Genomic DNA, 21,530 nt, shown 5'->3' on the forward strand with positions numbered 1-21,530 from the left:
CTCAAGTATAGTGAATGGGTACTCAGCTTGCAAACAAGACACCTCATAACAAAGCTAACATACTTATGTAGACTCCATGGTCCTTGAACCACAAGCAATCAATTTACTTCGTGAAAAGGTTTCTTCCTAGGCCTAATTTTGTCACTTGGAGCCTAAATTTGCCACTTGGATCGAGCATGGAGTAAACAATTGTCATCCCGGCTTTGCATTCACCTTTCAATATTACTTAAATATTGTGAGGGTGACTAATTTTGTGCGTCAGTTGTTAAGTTTTCCTTCTCTATTGAAAACCTAGATCTCTATCATCTTGTGGGTCTCGTACAACCAAAGAACACAATTTTTGCAAGACGACGAGCACCACAATGCAAGTCAAGAATCTTTAAATTTTATGCAAGCACAAAACAATTACCAATATAAAAATATTCAAGGCTACAATATCTAACTACAGCACCTTAAGATGAAGAAATATACAAGTTCAATGACTTCAGAATATCAAAAATTACCTCCCAATCCCACACCCATGCAACATTACAAAATTTAACCAGGTGCATTTATTTAGGATAAAATTATCCACAAGCACGCTCTACCAAGAAGCTTGATCCATTTCATGCAGAGAGAGAGAGAGAGAGAGAGAGAGAGAGAGATGTTGAGCAATGATATTATCTAACATAAAATAGCAGCACATCATTTGACACGTCCCCTTACCCAGATTTCCCATTCTCCCCTTTGGAACCAAAGAGTAATGCAGACACTCTGCTTTGATAAAGCTTGGTACCAAAAAGGACACACACACACACACACACGGGTGTTTTTATTTAAGAGGGGGGGCACACAGGCGTTCAAGGGGGAAACAGTATCTCTATGAAACGATACTTTTCACAACACCTATGTTTTGCTCAATATCTTAATCCCACGTCATGTAGCAGGAAGAAAATACAGTGTGGAAATAACTTGTCTAACTCAAGTAATTGACTACTTAATCACAAATAATAGCTTGCACGATATGACGGTGTTAGTACTGTGAGTAAAAATCATCAATCATTCATCATTGATCCAATCATTCCCACACTAGTACAAAATTTGACATACCGCAGGCGGCTTCTGTCAGGCAGTACCAGAAGTATCCTTTGTATCCACGAGACAGAAAGCACTATCCTGATAATGTAATAAAGGACTTGAGTTGATCACATACTGCCACAGTACAACATGAAGCCAGTTCCCCCTGCGGAAAGAGCTGTTATGTTGTAAGAACAGCATGGCTAATCCTGCCATGAACTGCGCTCACATACGTCCTGCTGCCAAAGAGATAATGGAGAGCTGGGGCAAGGAGCTACATGGGAAATTTCTTAAATTTTGTTTTGAAAACACATGATTTTGAGAGCAGGACACTCGGTAGAATGCCACACTACTGGCTATCAGCTGGGAAATGTGGCTTCAACATATTTGCCCCTCACACATGCTGCTATACAAGGGCCTTGAATTTACCAATGCAACCCTATAAACAAACGATGCATAAGCTTTCACTCAAACTCAAGACTGGCTTAGTTGTGACAACTTAAGACTAACCTTTTAAGCTACAGGTAAACAGATCTCCGTCGTGTATTGGATAACTTTATACCAAGCCACAAGATCTAATCATAGAATCCAGGCATTAAAAGAACTATTGCAAATATGAGCAGAGACTATTCCCTTGTTGCAGAGGGCAGGCCTGCAATCTGAGCAGAATGAAATTCCAACACACGGAAGCAAAGAAGCTATTCTTGTTTATGCCCTTTCCCTTTTTATTGTGTGTGGTGGAAGGGAGTCGAGATTAGTACAGAAACAACAAATTCTGAAACAAATCGCTGCATTCAAACTATGATCGAAAAAGCCAAGCCAAATAACTGCTTGGAGACAATGTGAAATGCTATAGTGGTCGGACTTACAGGTCACATACTGAATGGCACAAACCTTGTAACAGTGGCCATTTTGAAACTCTTCAAGCCGAATTCTAGCTCAAGGATATATACAAGTACTGCGGTAGCAAGAGGGTAAAGGAAAGGACAAACCTTTCCATAATACGCATCTTCTGTTCAAATGGGAAAGCAGTTGTCAAAGTTTGCCAAAAACTGAAAACGCGAGAAGCAGATATCCAACACCAAAAAAATAAGCATCAAATTGTGAGCCCATATCCATCATATCCTTGCAGAGATTGATTTGGTTTCCCAGTACAGGACCACAGGTAGTGAAACCACATTTAAGTCTAAGCTCCGAAAACAGGGGCAAAATTGCAATTGCCTTCAAAAACACTCACAAAGATGCAGTGTGCTCCCTCCATCGAGACTAGTAGCGGTTGTATCGACTATCTGAATGCCTGCAAATGTCAATGCTCAGAAGAATCAACCTATGTTCAGGATAAAGAATGTTTGTCAAGAATAGCCATAAACATAAAAACAATTTACAAACCTATGATAATCACCCCGATCTCGGTCCCGAGATCTTCCACCTGTTTGTTCCCTTGAACGCTCTCTTGAGCGTGACCGCGACCTGCGCATGGATGAAACAAATAACATCCACTGAGCACTGAGCTAGACAATTGCCAGGTAAGATGATACTGCCAAATATTTGGAAGACATGAGGTTCTCTTGGGACTTACATCCGATGACTACGAGGTTCACGAGCACGATCACGCCCCCTGTCAGAGTCCCTGTCAGATCCTCGATCTCTCTCCCTGCTTTGTGTGTCACGAACTCTCTCTCTCACACGGTCCCTCTCTCTCTCACGCTCATAATCACGCCTTCTATCATAATCTCCGTCAGCCCTCTCTCTCTCTCTGCTAGCGCCTTGATCACTTTGCCTGTTCTTTGACATGCTGAAATGTTTGTTAGACACGACATCAGACCATGATATCGTACAAATCAGCAATTGCAATGTTGCAGCAAGGTATTTGAACAGATCCGACAGACCTATCATCATCACCACGCTCAGTTTTGCGACCCTTCGTTCGCTCATCCTGCAAGCAATTGTCCATCCAACAAACCGGTAAGGAATTAAGAGGCAAATTGGAATACAAGCCAATTCAAACAGCACGTCATCCTTTAGGAAGAGACAGTATCAAGGAAAAACTCAAACCATTCACATAAAACACTATGTTGAGGATTCAAAGCTTTAATCTTGCTCCTTCTATATCGAAAACCAAGTAACAGTATCAAGGAAAACTCAAACCATTCACATAAAACACTATGTTGAGGATTCGAAGCTTTAAACTTGCTCCTTCTATATCGAAAACCAAGTAGCAGAAAGATTTAGGGATAGGTCCACAACAGTACACAAGAACTCGTCCAACAGCAGACAGAAAATGTACGCATTCCTAAACGACAGATCTATGAGGCCACAGAAAGAGAAAGCCAGACAGATTGAAGACTCAAACAAACACACACTCAACAGAGACGGACTAAATGCACATCATAAAGATACAGACACCATTACACTCAAAATCTAAGAGCAAAAGGAAAGCTTAACCTTCTCACATGCAGCAGACACCTAATCCTTCAGGACTCATAATTCTGTGTGTGCAGTCCATGGTAAAATCTCCCACAAAGGAACATGTACATCATTGAAGAAGTTTACAAATAATCCTAGCAGAAGTCACAAAACTTTCGTAGGACTTGAAAACCTAGGTGTAAGTGCATGCTCTATTTGTGTTTACGATGCTGCATCATTGTTCCCTTTGAGCAATTGTTTACCAGCATGTTTGCTTCTTTGAAAGAGAATAGAGATAACACGCCCTAGTTCTAAGAGCCATTCTTCAAAGGAATCCATTGCTTGATCACTAAGATCACATATCAAACCCCTTGAAAGCCACATAAGATAAAAATGAGAAGAAGATCGGTGTATATACCTTAAGGTCTTGCAGTTTCTCACGGATTTGCATGTAGCCTAAGTGAAGCTTTCCCCCAAAATGATCCGCTAATCGCCGATCACTGTCAACAATAACACACAATCAGAACAAAGCCAGGCTACCAAAAAAAGTTATGTATCTTTGTAAGACTATAATATATCCAATTGTATGAATTCAGAAAAAAAAAAGGCTCTAAAGTCTCAAATTCTACAAAGAAAATAAAAGAGAGAACGAAAGAGAAAATTTAAGAAATTAATTAGTTGACTAGCACGAGTTAGTTTAGTATCGGCAACCTCTTACTGAAGCCTCTAACCCATTCCGAGAACCACACCAAGCTACCCTTGATCCTCTTCAACAACAGAAAAGCTCTCTCTCTCTCTCTGCAGAATCTGCCCCATAGGGGAAGTAGAAGATGAACAGCATGTACTTCTGAAATGTAGAGCCTATGCACACATCAGAGAAGGATATGGAGACAGCAGCTATCTAAAAAATCTACTAGAGCAGGAACCTACTTGAAAGAGATTTTGGAACATGTCTAGCACACAAGCTAGCCCAACACGTACTCAAGACATGACGAGTTGTCATATTTTCTCTCACTGGATGTAAGGGATCACTACTAGTTGGTACTGTTCACCAATCCCATACATATTGAAGGGTCTCCCGCGGACTTTAATACAACCACCTCATATCACCCCCCCCCTCTCTCTCCCTCTCTCTCTAGCCCGTCATCATAGCCCTCAATGTACCCCGTAGCTTATCCCATTGTCGTAGACGTCAACGTAGCCGGTCGTAACCCGTCGTAGCCCTCAGCATATCCTGTCGTAGCCCAAAGTGTAGCCTGTCATAGTCTAGCCGCTTAGCAACGCCCACTACCTCACACAAGGGTCAGGTCGAGCAGTGTCTAACCCCGAGCTGCGCCGAAATCCCTTGTGCAGTTGGGGGGTTAGTGGCCCAGCCTCTCTTCAAAGTCTCCCTCCACCCCAACAGCTTCAGCCAGCAGGCTACGATATGCCACAATTGCAGCTAGGACACCCTCTCCATATGCGCACACATACCTACGAGGAGGTCTAAACCAGCCCATCATTGGGCACCATGAGCAGATTTATTATCTACAGCAAGAGGTGAGAGATTGAAAGATGCAACTAGCGGATGCAGTGGCCTGAGGGACCTCGTAAGCAAGCAGTAATTGAAGAGGTTGTAAAGTCTTGCCAGGCTTCCCTTCCTACCCCTAAATTAGTTTCTACGGTTAAAGATCTAGTTCATACTGAAGTACAAACTGTTAAAAAAGACGTAACTGTAGAGTTTGATGCAGAGGCAAATATATCTGACATCCAGTAAAAGACCAATGAACATGCAGCTAGACGTGATAATGCTTTGAAGATCAGAATTGGAGGACTACACGTCAAAGCGGCAATCACCATTACTTTTGTGTTGTCAATATTGACCTGCATTCTTGAGGGTTTGCAGAATTCTCTCATAGATAAGTATTATCAGAGCATATTCTGCAATCTGGACACCCTCCTTGCTGTGTATTATTATCCACTCATCGATAAAGAGGCCGAAAAGAGTCGGTGAGAGGGTGCAGCCTTGCTTAACCCCTATGTCACTGCCTATGACAGCTTTCGCCTTGGAGCATGATCCATCAGCTTTGCTAACTTTGCTAGAACTCTCCCATAGAGTCGGTATGTGGCCTCTCTGAGTTCTTGAGGGATTCTAGTCTTTCCCATAGCTTCTTACATGGACTCGTATCGAAGACTTTCTTGAAATCCACAAAGCAACAGTAGACATCGTCTTTCTTATGCTTGGCTCCCTCTGTTGCAGCCCTTATGGCAACCAAATGATCTACCGTCCAGAGTTTGGGACGAAACTCTGCTTGGAATGTGTGTCGTGACTCCCAATTCCTTTATCTCTTTGTTGATCTTTGCTCTAGAATAGTGCCATATTCATAAGTTTTGGTAAGCATTTTGTTTCTTCTCTCCTCCCCATGTTAACATTTGTGCTACCAGCGCTTGTCTGGATATATATATATATATATATATATATATATATATATATATATAGAGAGAGAGAGAGAGAGAGAGATGTGTGTGTGTGTGTATGAATGTATAATACAAGCCCCACTCCCATAGATCATGAAGGGTCTCACACGGACTTTAATACAATCATATCATGTCATACCCTCCCTCTCTCTCTCTCTCTCTCTCTCTCTCTCTCTCTCTCTCTCAGCCCTATCACGGAGTTTTTCCTACCACATCACACGAACCCCCACGATCGTGACCCAGAGCCAGTGACTCGACAGCTCAGATAGAGGGTTGACGCGCAAATTACACTTGGGGATATCCCCTCTGATCAGCATTCTCTAAAATTACGGTTGAGGCCATGAATCATAATAAGTATAATTATCTAGCTCCAAAGCAATCTAAACATATGTGATCCTAGGGAAGTCATTTTGGCCTTCACTAGACCCCCCTCTCTTTTTTATAGTAAAATCACCAGACCCCTCTCCCTCTCCCTCTCTCTCTCTCATACACAAGGAGCGGTTGCTCAGAGCACGTAGAGGTGATCAAGACACACAACAAAACCCCACTGAGAGTATGATCACTGAGGTTTTCCAGCCAGACAACACTGACCAACAGGACCCACAGAGACGGCGGCTTCGCAGACCCAAGCCAAAGCTAGAGACACGCCAGACTCGTGGGCGCATTGAGGATTAGAGGACCTACCCTCCATGCTCATTAGACTGAGGCCCGACCCACTGGGGTGACGATGGCACTTGTTCGCCGCAAGGCTATAGCCGGGAGACCAAAGCGGACCTCACGCGTCAGTAGTCGCCAGCGACCTATCACAGGTTATATGCCACCACATCAGCCTCACACATCGACGCCCCCCTCCCAGAGTTGATGCCCCTACTAGCGCCCACTTCGAGCGCCCAAAGAGTTCTCTCTATGTATTGACGCCGTTATGCTCAGGACATTGGGTTTTCCTTTGTATTCATCATGGGTGTATGAGACCCTTTGGTATTCCAAAAACTCCCTCCCTCCCTCCTTCCCCTCCCTCTCTCTCTCCCATCAGTATTCCAAAGACTCTAATAAAATCTCTCTCTCTCTCTCTCTCTCTCTCTCTCTCTCACACACACACATACACTCTCACACACACACACACAAAACCAAAACTTAAATTTATATAATGATAAGACACTCTCGAAGAAGGCTAAAATATATTGGCAATCATTTGCTTTTAGGTCCAACAAAAGTGCTAGTCTCACAGAATTTCAATATTCAGAAAACACTCGCATATGCATTGTCAGGAATTTGCACATGTGCATATAAATTGGGGTGAGTACGTGTGTGCGTGCATGAACTTGTGCATGAGACAAAGAGATACCTGTCATATATACTTAGAAATGCACCACAAATGTCACAAACTCGGAGCTTTTGATCTGTCTGCAACTTGTCATAAGAATATTCACCACATTAGAAAAGAAAAACACTGATATATAGAAAGAACTCCATGAGGCTCTAGGCAATCACTTCACATATTAAGTCTTATCACAGTGATCACAACGAGCTGCTACTGACCATCATCATTAAGAAGCACCCTTCAATAAACCCAATATTTGTATAGGTGACCACAGGGAGCTTCCAGAAAACTATCATTGAAAAAACTTTCACCCAAAATGCAAATAGAAAAGAAAAGCAACGCAACACAAACCAAATGAGATGCAAATCTTTTTTCAGACTTTGACCTATACTTGAAATGAAAAAGCTGGGATTTTAACTTAGATCAAGAACTTATCATTTATGCAACTACAACATCAAATATTACTGGAAACGAGCGCTACTGCAACAATCTAAATAGAGGACAAGAAGCAGTGGTAGCAAGACATCTTTGAGCCAGTGATGCGTGATATCTGAATACCTCAAACATGTACACAACCTCAAGCAACACTACAGTAACCAACACACAGACTCAGATGATGAAAACAATTGAATCAGTCTTGTTTGTCACACAGAACGAATCATTTGATGTTCCCACGACCAAGGTCCTCAAAGCAAAGGATGTATCGCTGCTGCTTATATTCATCCAAAACAAGGCAAGCTCAGACTTACAAGAAATGTGAAACATTTGTTCCTCCAACCAGGGCTCTTTGGGAATGATATACAAAAAGCTGCAACGACATATAAAAGTTTTCAGACTATACATTACAGAGTAGCAGAGTAAGGACACTGCCAGGAAGGAAATCAGCTTAAGCAAAAGTGAATGTTACAGACACAACGAACCATATTACATGGGAGAAGATATGTGACTCTGCAACAATATGCTGAAAGGTTTTACAGCACTCTCAAATATATGCATGAGACTTGATTTGTGATTGCACAACCACCCACACTATCCTTTCATTTGAAAGATCTCATGTGTGCTATGATGAAGTCAACAACAATCAGAGCAACAGAATCGAAATTCAAGTGCAGAGCAAGACAAGAGTTAACAGGAGATTCAGCAAGAACAGCACAGAAACAATTTCACATGCCATAGAAACTCCAAACAAAATTTAGATTCTGATCCAGAAGACATGTAGCTTTATTTATAGTACGGCTGCCCACACAAAGAATCTGACTGGCAACTCCAAAAGACCAAACACCCCCCCCCACACAAAAAAAGAAAAAAACACCCAAAAAGGGGGAAAGATGAATGTGCACACGCACATGCACATGCATACAACCCACACCAACCTCTGCCGCACACACATGTGCACATACGCGAGTGCACGCACAAAAACTTGCACGCGCACGCACAGACGATCTTTAACAAATATCCGATGAAGTTTTGTGGCAGGAGTTATTTTTCACCTGCAAAGCTTTGTGTGAGGTTAAGGTTTTTGGCAAAGCAAATACTGAAAACATTATAAAAGCACTCACATTGTGCACATCTACAGCTGCCAAGTTTACAGCATCTGTCACAGGCTCATCCACCAACCACAAAACCAAAGAAAAGATATGACCTTAAGCATGTTACCCAAGAGTCATGGACATGAGACCTTTACTTCGAATTACAAATCAAACCCTACTAAGAATACTCACAATGCGCACATCCACAGCTGCTAGCTTTGCAGGGTCTGTCACCGGTTCTTGCCGTGCGCTCAACTGTCAAGTAATTACAATGTCACAATAAGCTCCTTTGTTTATTCAACTTCTTGTAAATTGGCCATAAATATGACTATCCTCGGCGACTTCAAACAAATAACAGTTGTGAAGCATAGATTACCTTCCTCAAAGCCTCTGCCTCCTCCATTGCTTTTTGTGCTTCATCAACCATTCCTAGCTCACCTGCGCAAAAGTCATAATACCTAAGAAAAATGACCTCGCACATGGACAGACAATCAATGAGCTACAGGAACAGAAATTGTATTTGATGAGCAGCAACTCCATTGTTCGAATTCTCAAAACTATACCAAACCCCTAAGCTTAACATCTCACCTAGATAAATTTAGAACTGTGTGCAGTTATTCTTAGCATGTGAGAGGTGCCATTAAACAAGCCCACCAAATCTCTTCCTTTTTAAAGGGAATATGCAGAGTCATGGAAGCCTCTGACTACCAAAATCAAAGATATGACTTGTCACTACACTATACACACACACACATATATACATATACACACACATGTATATACATATACATATACATGTGTGTGTGTATGTACACACTTTTTTTTTTGGGTGAAAATTTTTTATCCTTTATATAACACAGTAGCTTCCCCATAATGGGGAGCTCGAGAGTAGGGAGCTCGAGAGTACACACACACGTGCGTGTGTGTGTGTGTGTGTGTGTGTGTGTGTGTGTGTGTACATACATACATACATATATATATATATATATAAAAGAGAGAGAGGGAGAGGAGAGAGAGAAAGAGACAAATAGAAGAAGGAAATTTAGAAGAGGCATGAAAGTTTTAAATAAAAATCGCTTTGTAAGAAAAGCTACATTTATCTTCTCATCAGTACTCGACAATAAGCTACCATCTAGCTTCAAAGGATTTCAGTAAACCCAATGCTTACTCAGCTATAACATCCAATTCACCAACTACAACCACAAAAAGGAAGAACAAGAGAAGAAGAAATGTAAGTGTGTGTGTGTGTGTGAGAAGAAAGTGTCAATGTACTAATGCTTTTAAAGGAAACTGGCTATAAGCTATCACAGACAACGAACTGTGTGACCATTGTTAACCCTCAAAATGTTTTAAAAGGAACCTCACTACATTATCTAATATGCAGCAATCACCATAGCTCTTTGTTAATGCTCAAAAAATGATGTAAACCTGCCATCCCCACTACTACTGTAATATCTACAAAATAGCTTACCAAGTTCCTCCGCCTTCTTCAACTTTTCTTTGATCATCTCCTGTGTGCGTGCATCAGGAGGAAATGGCAAGGGTGCTAAAGGAGGTGGAGCTGGAAGAGGCTGAGGCATCAAGGCTCTGTCCTTGTTGAAAGCATCCAGTAGCGACATTGCCTATTCAATATCCCACTTTAAGAATTAATTGATTAGCAAAAACCTAGAAAATGTTAGAGATATTCGTGGCTTCTTACATTAGCATTCTGCCTCTTACGTCCATGTTTTGCACGACATTCTATCTGCCCAGTGCCAACGTCAAACTATTTCATACCTGACGATCAGCCCTTTTGGCTCTCAGTTCCTCAACTTGCTCCATAATTCTGATCTTATCATCAGCCCTCCCTTCCAAATCTACAAAAACGAAACAAACAGCATCAACAAAAAAGCATTGGCAAAACTATCATGAAGCAAACTGTCTTCATATATACAAAACAGATGCATTGGAAAAACCTATCATATTGTCTTCATAAGAAATAGATGCTAAATCGCCGACCGTGCAGGAACACTGGATTTAATCTGGGAACTACCACCTGAACAGTGCATCCTCAAAATGCCTCAAAACAGTATCTCACCTAGGTACTCTGCTTCTTTCAGTTTCTCCTTGATTTGCCTAGTATATTCCGCAGCTTCTGGGGACTAAAACCACAAAATAACAATAAATAATCTTACAAGCAAAACCAAAACACACACTCAAAGCATTCCTTTATTGCTCATGCCTCGACACAAGAAACTGCCCAAAAAGATCGCATTGCTTGTAAAGTAAACTTAAAAAATGGCATTAATTAAATAATAAGAAAATCATTATAGAAATTTCCTATTTATTACCTTAGTTACTTCCGAAACTGCAATGGCCGTAGCTGCTTTGGCATCTTCATCTTCAAGGCGCTTGAGGGCACGGACAATCTTCCTATCACAGTCCAGTACGTGTTTGTCCAATACATCCTCTAACTCTCGATCATAATTGTCTTTTCCTTTAGCTTTGGCCTCCTCATATCTTTACCAGTGAAGGCTCACATTTTCCCTTAAATTGCACAATTGTAAAACCTTCTAAAGAGTCCAAATATTTCTCCAATATGTCCTCTAACTCTCTATGCTAATTGTCTTTTCCTTTTGCTTTGGCCTCCTCATATCTTAAAGTGAAGGTTATCATTTATTCTTAAATTGGTGAACCCTACTCATTCTAAAATGCAAAACATCCTGAAGCTTGAAAGACTACGCAAATCCAGCTCAATGTACACGGCTTAGATTCATGGCCTTCCCATGTACAAAATTTCTCGTACTAGAAATACACATAATAAACTGAAGCTACATATAGCAACACAAGAGGTAGAAAGGGGTCTTTTTGCCTTCGACGCAATTCATGTGCTGAAGGCAGAAAACATGAGACGCCCAAAGGGAGCGGTCACAAGATGGAAAAAATTTACATCTGTCATACATAAATTGGTTAAGTGGTCATTGAAGCTGAATATAGAAAACTGAAAACGATATAGTTCCCATTCCAGAAACAGAAATTGTAGCCTGTAAGACCTCAGCTTCTTAAGGATTCCAACTCCATAGACAACAGGCATCCACTAATTTAGCTATTTTGCCCCCATACACCTTCGCTACACTACAAATGCATCTACAAACGTTTACTACTGTACAGGTCAATGTCTTCTAAAACAAAAGGTCTGTTTATTTATTATGAGTCTGTATATAAGTTTCGCGTGAAGACAGATATCTGTCCCCCTTTCAAATCAAGTCAATGGCAGAGGGACGCCCAATACAGTATCCAAAACACCAGCACATGTAACCAAAATAGACTTTGCACATGCGCGCAACACCAAAGCACACATGCAAGCTGTGCACATAACAGGCTTTGATGTTGTTCTCTTGCATGCACAGCCAGCCAAGTATGCGCACACAGCAACAGCTCCAAAACCCAAGTGCCTGCAGATTTGTGAACCTGCAGCATCCTTAAAGGAGTTTTGGCATGTACAAACGGGCCCATGATCCAAAGATTTACCGCTCAGCCTCCTGTCAGACATTCCATACAAGTCCGTATGGCCTGCCAGAACTGCATAGAACATGTCAGAAAATCCATACAGTCTGTCAGAACCTCTGTACAGCCTGTCACAGACTGCAAAGCTTACCAGCCCTTCCCCCAGGGATTGCCATACACTCCAGAGCAGGATCTTCCAGCGCCCAGTAGCAATCTACTGCTACAACCAATCCAGCACCAAACAGCTCCAAGACAAGCTGAACTAACAGCGCAGAACTGGTTCATACAGCCTACCCAAGGTCTCCCGTGCAGTTGATGACCTAGGTGTTCAGGTTGACGAACCAACCTCCAAATAGCATCTATACATGACATGAACTGGAAGAAGCTCGAATCCACCTGCTTCAAAAAACAGGCCTGTATCCAGTATTCTCATTCCAAAGGCAAGTCGAATCCACGACTTCACCAAAGGGAGATTTGTACATGCATGCACCAAATATGTGCCCCTACTCAACTTTTTAATTAGTTGTGGAGATTGAAAGAGGGGTGAAAAGGAAGAGTACAAGATCATGATTTAACTAAGGGATAAAGGGGGGAAGGGGTAGAGTTTCAGATTTCACTACACATAGAAGAAGAATTCTCGTCATCACACAGAGTCAAGTCTTCAACAAACGAGGAGAAAAGCCCGAGATCTGGCGACAGAGTGGCTCTGATACCAACTGAACAGGCAATCTAGGCTAGGAATAGTAAGGCCCATTCCTGGATGTAATACTCTGATACCACAGATAAGGAGGATTTAGGTTAGCCAACCATCGCGCCGTATCCATGATCACAAACCCCCATGTCCCGTACCACAGCAGTCCGCCAAACTAGGCATAGGCCTGCTCAAGGTCCCAGTGTGCTACAAACTCTCCAATAGCATCTATTCCCAACAATCCATCCATTCAATTGTTGCCCTGTAAGAGCCTTAGTGCCTGGTTGCCTCCATTGCCTTGTGTGAAAGTCTACCTACTTCTATCTTCGAGGTATTATCAAGATATTGAATGTATTGGGTTACAGTTTCCCAATTAACGGTAACATGAATTTTCTTGCTAATAGAATTAGGTTGAGAATCTGAACTTTATCACACTGTGTAACCGACAGTTGTCTGACCTCATCTTCAGGTTCCAACATTGGTAGCGAAAACCCAATGGTCCCCATAGAGCAATCAATCTCAAAACCTTCATCAAAATCACCGTCCAAGGTGCTCACCCATTCAAACATCCAACAATCACATAGCCCGTGTGCATGTGAACCTACACTCAGCCAATTTAAGCTCGGAACAAAAAAACATGTGGATGGGCACAATGCAAAGTCAAATTTTTCAGTTCAATAGTCTCTTCTCATCTCACAAACCCAGAGGTGTATTATAATTGCTAAAGAGTGATCTCATCTTTCGTATAAAATCCATTTATATTATCTATAAAGTCTAAGCATAGGTATTTATACGAACTGAACCATCTGCAAAATTGTTACATACCTCTGTAAGACTAGAATAAGTCCAATCATACAAATAAGATTCTTAGGGAAGGCTAAGTGTATTTGATTTAATAGTTAGTTTTTCGCCTCTATGCCCTAAATATTTGTGTGTTGTTTTCCTTGTTTATTTCAGGTATACAAGAGTAAAATACACTTGGTTTGATTATTTATCAAAAGTATACTTTCATGGATTTTGGAAGAATTCCTTGATGGGACAAAACCGAAGCATTGGACATAGCAAAGATATTCAAGTTCTTAAGCCAAAGATATAAGGAGCTATGGGATTAATTCATGTGATCGACAAGATCGGATGTTTGTTATGAATTGCAAGAGGTATTTGCAGAGTAAGCGTGGATCTGCTAAGGAAAAGTAGTGTGTTGTCTTCCTGATTGTTTCAGAAACGGAGTATAGTTCAAGGGAAGGCCACCTTGATGAAAGGGTGTGTTCGTGGAGTTTCAAAATCAATTTTCACATAGCTATTTATTCCTAGTTATATTATTTTAGCTATGGAGGATTCCAATTATATTGTTTTTGTTAGGAAACCAATTTCTTCTATTCAGCCAAGAATATGGACTTACAATTTCGTCATTGCAAAGGAGAATGGATATCTTTTGTGGATATTGAGAAATACACATTTGGACCTTATATGACCTCTGGTTTCATTAAGTGCAAAGTTTGGTCTCTCAGATAATTCCAAAGCAATCAATTTAGATGATTCAAGCATAGCTTGAAGAGTTCTTATAAAAGGGAAACAAGTACCCTTGAGATCTAAGGACAGATCCACTCGAGGATTTCTGTTATGATATTCAGTGGATTGTTTCTTATTATGGAGCATGATTTACTCAAGAACATGGTCATCATTTGCCAGGTCAGGATTTTATCATCCTACAGTGTTCTTTTATTGGGACCTATTTATAGAATGAATAGAAATCTTTATGATGGTCTCTCATGGATTAATGTGGCCAGAATGACATGAACCTCATGTGTTTGTGACTTGTTCCAAAGACCATTGTTCACTTGCATGCAAGAGGATGGCAGATGTTGCTTAGCACATCCTATATATACCTTCATAAGACTAGAATATATCCAATCTTACAAATTAGTACATCCCAACTGTTTCTACCAGCCCTGTTCATCGTCTGCAAAGAAGGTCAATGAGGGGTATATCTTGGAATATGTGCCCCTGCCAATGTTAACCCTTGTCCAATCATTTCATTCATAAAACGAGGAGCTCGATACAAGGTGTTTAGTGCCAATATCACTGCATATTTGTCACTAGTATCCTAAGCATTCGGCCCGAGTGTAGCCTCCTCAATTCTTTGGGATCTCCTAACTTTCATAGTCCCAACTTTCTTAGTCATGTCCACACCTGTGTTGAAGCATAATTACCAGGGAACGTTGCTCTCTTCATATGGAACTTGGGAACACCTTTCTACTCAAAAGGACTATTGGGGGAATGCCTAGGGTACGTCAGGCATACAAAACAGCCAAGGAACATCTAAGGAATGTTCCCTAGGCTGTTCACAGGGACTAGTCACTAAATAACAGTTTACGCCTTTGTAGCAACCAAGAAGTCCTCATTTCTTTTGCCCAACTTGATGCTAGTTGTTTGCCTTTTGGGGGCCTTTTCCTAGTTGCCTTTTTTTTATGCCATTTGGCAAGACATTGTATTGGATCCCTAGTGGTAGGAAGATGCTTGTGGGAGCATTGATTTGCTTTTAGTGTCAACTAGTTGAAAATGCAGCACGAAGGGAAATATGTATTAAACTTCACGCCAAAGAGAAAGGGGCCACTATAAATTGCCCACACTAAGGGCAACCCTTGAGTAGACAACAAGGCCACTAGAATGTAGGCACATTAGAGTAAGGTACCCTCGATTGTGCCCCATCAGCTCGTGCGATTAGCAAAAAAACCTCTTCAAGAGACAAACCTAAAATTATAACATATGGACTCGCTTTGACGAACTCTATCCTTGAGCGTCCTACTAATTCCCTACTAGTCAAAGACCTCCTTCCTAACGTCATGGACCATGAAGGGCACACTATCACTTACTTAAGCAAGAATACAGCAGATAGAACATGCTCATGAAATGCTCACAAGGATCGCTCCATCTTAAGAGGCAATATTACATGAGATAGCCATTTCTTGCAATTCCACACTAATAATTGGATTAAATCATGACCGACCTCTTCATTACCTTATAAATATGTAGGAAACTATGAGAATTCTTTCAACATGCACGCCTTGTGAGACCTTTACGTTTCACCTTTTTCAAAGAGGGAGGAATCCGATTTTGAAAATAGGAATCCAAGAAGCAAAAACGAGGTTGTTCATTGGCCCTCCCCCTCTTCTACTTGACCTAATGACATTCTCATGGGCACCAAGCTGCTGTTAGAAGTCACCTTCGTTCTTCCCCCTCCTCTCTCATTGGTTGAGGTGTCAACTTGATGGTGAACTATTGCCGAAAGAGCAAGAGCACTTCTCTCATCTATTTAAGCATGGCCCCACCATGCTTAGTCGCACCACCCCTATTTTTGCTAGTGAGGCCGCTCTCCTGGAGTGGCTAAAGACTATTTGAGGATGGCATCCTAGAATTTCAGGTCGAACTGTAAGGAAATCAAGAAGCTACTTGTCAAATCAACCTTACAATTAAGGATGGTGCCACTTCCCCTTTCCGAAAAAAGAGCTCTCTCTCCAATCTTTGGCCTGCTACTATAATCATGTATTTGCTACACCTAAAGGTGGGCCTATGGTACCCTCTACTCAGCTTTAGACCCACCCCGTCAATGGTTGTTCTTGGAGGTCTTTGTCATGCAAGTACTACTCCCATGTGGTTACATGTGTGTTTTTATTGGAGGTCTTTGTCATGCAACTACTCCCATGTGAGTTACATGGTGAAACACTATTTCATAGAAATTCATTTTTGGCTACCATTGATTGGCTAAATCATTTCATCCCTTCAACATGAGCTTTATTAATGTTATTAAAGACACTTCCCCTAAACATTTCCTACTTGAAAATAAATAATTCTCTCTCTTCCCAAAAAACAAAGCAAGGATGATAGTCTCGTCAGTTTCTGAGCTTCTATTGTTTCTTTATTTTCCATGCGTATTTCCCCATTTTTTAGCCTCAGGAGCTATGCTTCAATGAGGCAAGAAAAACATGATCCAAAAATACAAAGCTCCCAATACTACTCAGCTTGGCTGTTTAAAGTAATGACCATATGTTTCTTTGAGCATATCCACTCTAAAATTTTGATAATTCGTTTAAAAACGAAGCCATGAAAGAAAAGAATAGGGGTTGATGGAAGAGAGGAGGAAGAGGGAGAGAGATGATTTCAGGACAAGACCAGTAATAAGCAAACCAATATGATTACAAATTGACAATTGCTTTTACAACAAAGGCGCCAAAAGAAAAGAACAGGGGTTGATGGACTAAAAGAGGAGAGAGAGAGAGAGAGAGAGAGAGCATTTCAGGACAAGACATAGCAAAATAAACCAGTTATAAGCAAAGTAATATATAATGAAAATTGGATACTCTTTCCTCAGCTGCAAAGAGTGAATTTTTGAACAAGAGCCCAAATCCATCTTCTGCAAAAGAGAAACCCAAATTGGAAAGTCAGTTCCAAACTATGGAAAAACGATTACGAACTAAGTTTCCACTTTCATTCTACGGGAAAGACAAAAATCCCAAACAAATTCTGGATGGCAACCCAACATATCATCTTCGTTGTAAGTTCTTAGTTTCTGGATATTCTATAGATCACAGTGGTTTTAATCTGCCTGCCCTCCCTCCCCTTCTCTAGGCCACTTTGGACCTCATAACTCTGCTTTGTATTCCTCCGGCACAAAATATGCAAGAAAAACAGAGACCAACCCACCATTACATCGAGATTCTCACCAAGGAATAGCGGTGATCTACAGCACTGTTTTGCACAATGCATACACGAGGATGTGTAGAGGATATGTGGGGAAAGAAAGCTTTAGAAACTGCTATGGCAGCCCTCTCAACAGGAACGTCTCATAAGGGCACATCGGATGTGCTCACCTGCCTCAACAAGATAGCTTGAAAGCTCCAAATGTGGCTCTATACTAACTGAGATAAAGAAGCAGGGACGGAAAACACAAGAAAAACGGTAGAAAGAGAAGGCCAAGGACGAGGATTGGGAGAAGGAAAAAAACAGGGTGGGAAACTAAAAAAAACAAACTCCAAGACAGCATAGATGCATTGGGGATTGAATTGCAGCCACTAAAAGTCAGCTCAGAGGGAGGCAGCAAAGCCATGAAAGAGCTCAAAGCTGAGAATGCAGCTCTCATGAAAGTGAAGGCTTTAATGAAACCACAGATACACGATCTGATCTTCACAATAACCAAATTCAAAAGACTATTGTATTACTTCAAAGATACAATCGACTCAAACTGACTAACAACAGCTCATCCCTACGAGGCTTGTCGCTGAGTTACAAAACATGACGACTATGGACCCTAGAACTCAGAGCAGCTGCTCTATTACTTGACTATACTCTTATCTACCAGCCCTAGAAGACCAGCGACTAAAGCTAAGGACTCCATGGCTGACTCTCATTGTGAGAGCTTGGACAAAAAGACCGACTACAACGTAGCTCTCGAGTTTTGTAGTAGCCATGCACACAGGTGATGCCACCTCAGAATACCATCTCTTGTAATCGCGCCACGTGAAGACCATGCAAGCTACGTTCTTCTTGGACCAATGAGTAATCATCCATGTGCTCCATTCGCTGAATTTTCCAATTGCAACGTAACTCAACTGGCATCTCGAACCTTTGATCACTCTTGCTATCCCATGAGGGCTTAAACCATGCTAACAAACCCAATATACCCCCCCACGACCGAAATGGGAGACAAACAACAAACTAAGGACATCATAGTCCCAAGAGATTTCTAGGCATCATAGCCTAAAAGAAAATTGTCTAGCATCGTAGCTAGACACTGGCATCGTAGCCAGAAAACTCACAATATCCATCACAAAATTATAGCTTGGCTTTAGAAAGCCCAATCCTCTTCTTCACCGACTCCATATACTTGTGCAACTATACCCAGCTGATCTTAAAAACACGCCTCTGCCAAAATATCTAAAGCAGATCTCCTCCTTCAAACGCTCTTACTCCTCGGTCGCCTAACTCTTTGTGGAAAAACAAGTATCTCGGTGATGGCTCTTCTAACGGATCGTTTCAACATGCATGCCAAGCTCTAAGTCTCATACCAACTCACGACAATGTTCCCTCCCCTTATCAGATCTCAAGGCTCTAATACCAAATGAAGGCTTTAATGAAACCACAAATACACGATATGATCTTCACAATAACCGAATTCAAAAGACTATTGTATTACTTCAAAGATACAATCGACTCAAACTAACTAACAACAGCTCATCCCTATGGGACTTGTTGCTCAGTTACAAAACATGACGACTATGGACCCTAGAACTCAGAGCAGCTGCTCTATTACTTGACTATACTCTATCTACCAGCCCTAGAAGACCAACGACTAAAGCTAAGGACTCCACGGCCGACTCTCATTGTGAGAGCTTGGACAAAAGGACCGACTACAACGTAGCTCTCGAGTTTTGTAGTAGCCATGCACACGGGTGATGCCACCTCAGAATACCGTCTCTTGTGATCGTGCTACGTGAAGACCATGCAAGCTACGTTCTTCTTGGACCAATGAGTAATCATCCATGTGCTCCATTCGCTGAATTAGCCAATCACAATTACCATGCCACGTAACTCGACTGGCATCTCGAACCTTTGATCAATCTTGCTACCCCATGAGGGCGTAAACCATGCTAACAAACCCAATAGAAAGAGATGGCAGCCATGCAAACCAACATGAACGGAAAATATGCTGAGTTTACACAACAGCTCACCAAGAGGAATGAGGAGATGCTTGAATGGGTTATCTCCACTCTGGCTTGATGTAGCATTCCAGGTCATCACATATCTATACTGTGTCAAATGGTACAGGGACTGATCACAGGGCAACGTAGACTACCATGGCTAGCACTTTTCTCTTCTATGGCCCTAGCAGCTGAGGGTGAAGAGAGAGGCTAGTATGCGCACACTAGTGTCACAAGAAACGTTTCTAGGTTCTCACAGGCATTTTGCCTAGAAACGTGGTAGAAAATGCATTTCTCATATATTATATATATTGCATAAATATTTACCTCCACATTCTCTCTCTCTCTCTCTCTCTCTAAAGAGCTCTCAAATACACCATTGCAAGTTGCAACTTACAGCCTACAAGTGACAGGTGGCAGCCTACAGTCTACTCAGTGCTGCCTACAGCCTACAGGGCCATACTACAACTAGTGCTACCATTTTAATAAACAATTGCAAAATGGCTTAGCTAACATTCGGTACAATAGATGAACCAACAGCATTGGTACCACACCCTAGGTATGCCGATGAACAAAACCTCTTTACAGTTGTTCAAAATCAAAAGAAAGAGCATGAAGCATAAAGAAAGTATTTTAATTAAGAAACATCGAGGAAAGTACTTTCACGCCATGTGACTGCAGCCTTATCTCTTTCAGATTCTGAGTTAGATTGTATTTTGACAGCCGTGCATCCATGCACATCACTTCCTGCAAATCTCTCTTTCAATCCTTGGGGGCTGCTCCACATGGCGGCACTGTCACTTATGCCAATAATCCCATTAAGGGAATTGGCCACGATGAGGTCACTTACTTTCACACTAGCTAGATAAAAAGCAAACAAAATGCATGTTGCACGGATTCAAAGTTTATACTTTCCATCTTGCATTTATCTACTTCTCTGTCATATGTCTTTGGTTGTCAAAATGCTTTTGAGGTAGCCTTGCAACGTGCTTCTAAAGATGCTCCTATGTGAGAGTGAAGGTGATACGATTTGTTGAGGGTGGGGCTATGTGGATACAACCTTCCAACATGGGAAGAGAGACGTGTTTCCTTGATGACTTGGAATCCAAACGCAAGAAAAGATGATGCCAACACCATCAATGACATAGCAAAGCTTACATTAGCTGATTGAGAATCAAATGGTTAGGATCAGTGAGATTGAGGGTGTCACGGGTACGTGAAATTCTAAGTACTTTAATGTACTATGACAACTTTGGTTTTAAAAGTCCAAGCGTGAATAATGTGTAATTAAACGCGGCAAGGTACCTAGCACACAAGCGTAATTAATCCCTAATCCCAAAGGCATTCCAAAAAATTAAAAGTGTGGTTGTTAGGAAATGATGATGTGGCATCTTTAATGGACCCCCTTGAGGGCCATGTACCTTCAGTGGCCCCCCTAGAGTTCCAGGTGGCTCTAGTGTCTTCTACATGCTCCTTTGCCATTCCTGGACCTTCCTGGGCCTTCTAAACTTCACACATGTGGTTTTCTCTCTCATCTTCTTCCTTTGTTGAGATTTTGGACTGGTTTTTCAGCCTCTTCAGCTGAATTCCGTTTTCCTTCATAACTCCTCACTCGTTTGGATTCCTCGACTTCCGTTTGGCCCGATGGCTTCCCCTCTGCCTCCCCTTCGCAGTGATATGCTTTTCCCTCCGTGCGTTTGGTAGAACGGGCAGAGTTGAGCACTTCTTCTGCTGGTCGAATTTGCAAAAGTGGCTTTTTCTAGACCTTTTTGCTTCTACAGCCTCCTGGGCCTCTCCTCTTGCAAAGCTACAGCTTTCTGTTGAATTTCGAGTGGTCCCACGCACTGGTTGACTGGTTTTTCTCAATTTGGGAGGACTTTCCGACG

At 41.7% G+C, this 21,530-nt stretch overlaps 1 protein-coding gene across 2 annotated transcripts in view; it reads right to left on the reverse strand.

Moving 5' to 3' along the window:
* Nucleotides 1-900: 900 nt before the first annotated feature.
* LOC147884667 (U1 snRNP-associated protein usp106-like) overlaps nt 901-21,530 on the reverse strand; it is a 31,467-nt gene continuing 10,837 nt past the window's right edge. Inside the window, exons 2-15 of one of the 2 annotated variants that reach the window (XM_087397158.1) lie at nt 17,308-17,360; nt 11,100-11,268; nt 10,847-10,910; nt 10,546-10,625; nt 10,241-10,391; nt 9,146-9,207; nt 8,962-9,024; nt 7,265-7,323; nt 3,881-3,962; nt 2,946-2,992; nt 2,636-2,851; nt 2,446-2,526; nt 2,294-2,353; nt 901-2,068 (exon numbers count right to left, since the gene is read on the reverse strand). In XM_087397158.1, coding sequence (XP_087253284.1) covers nt 2,323-2,353; nt 2,446-2,526; nt 2,636-2,851; nt 2,946-2,992; nt 3,881-3,962; nt 7,265-7,323; nt 8,962-9,024; nt 9,146-9,207; nt 10,241-10,391; nt 10,546-10,625; nt 10,847-10,910; nt 11,100-11,268; nt 17,308-17,360 — 1,158 coding nt within the window. In that variant the 3' untranslated portion in view covers nt 901-2,068; nt 2,294-2,322. Of the gene's footprint in view, nt 2,354-2,445; nt 2,527-2,635; nt 2,852-2,945; nt 2,993-3,880; nt 3,963-7,264; nt 7,324-8,961; nt 9,025-9,145; nt 9,208-10,240; nt 10,392-10,545; nt 10,626-10,846; nt 10,911-11,099; nt 11,269-17,307; nt 17,361-21,530 lie in introns of both variants that reach the window. The other variant, XM_087397156.1, reaches the window with a different exon arrangement.

Source organism: Dipteris shenzhenensis, chromosome 26 (assembly GCF_047967505.1).
Source record: "Dipteris shenzhenensis isolate YYH24624 ecotype China chromosome 26, Dip_SZ_1.0, whole genome shotgun sequence".
In the NCBI taxonomy this organism is placed as follows: Eukaryota; Viridiplantae; Streptophyta; class Polypodiopsida; order Gleicheniales; family Dipteridaceae; genus Dipteris; species Dipteris shenzhenensis.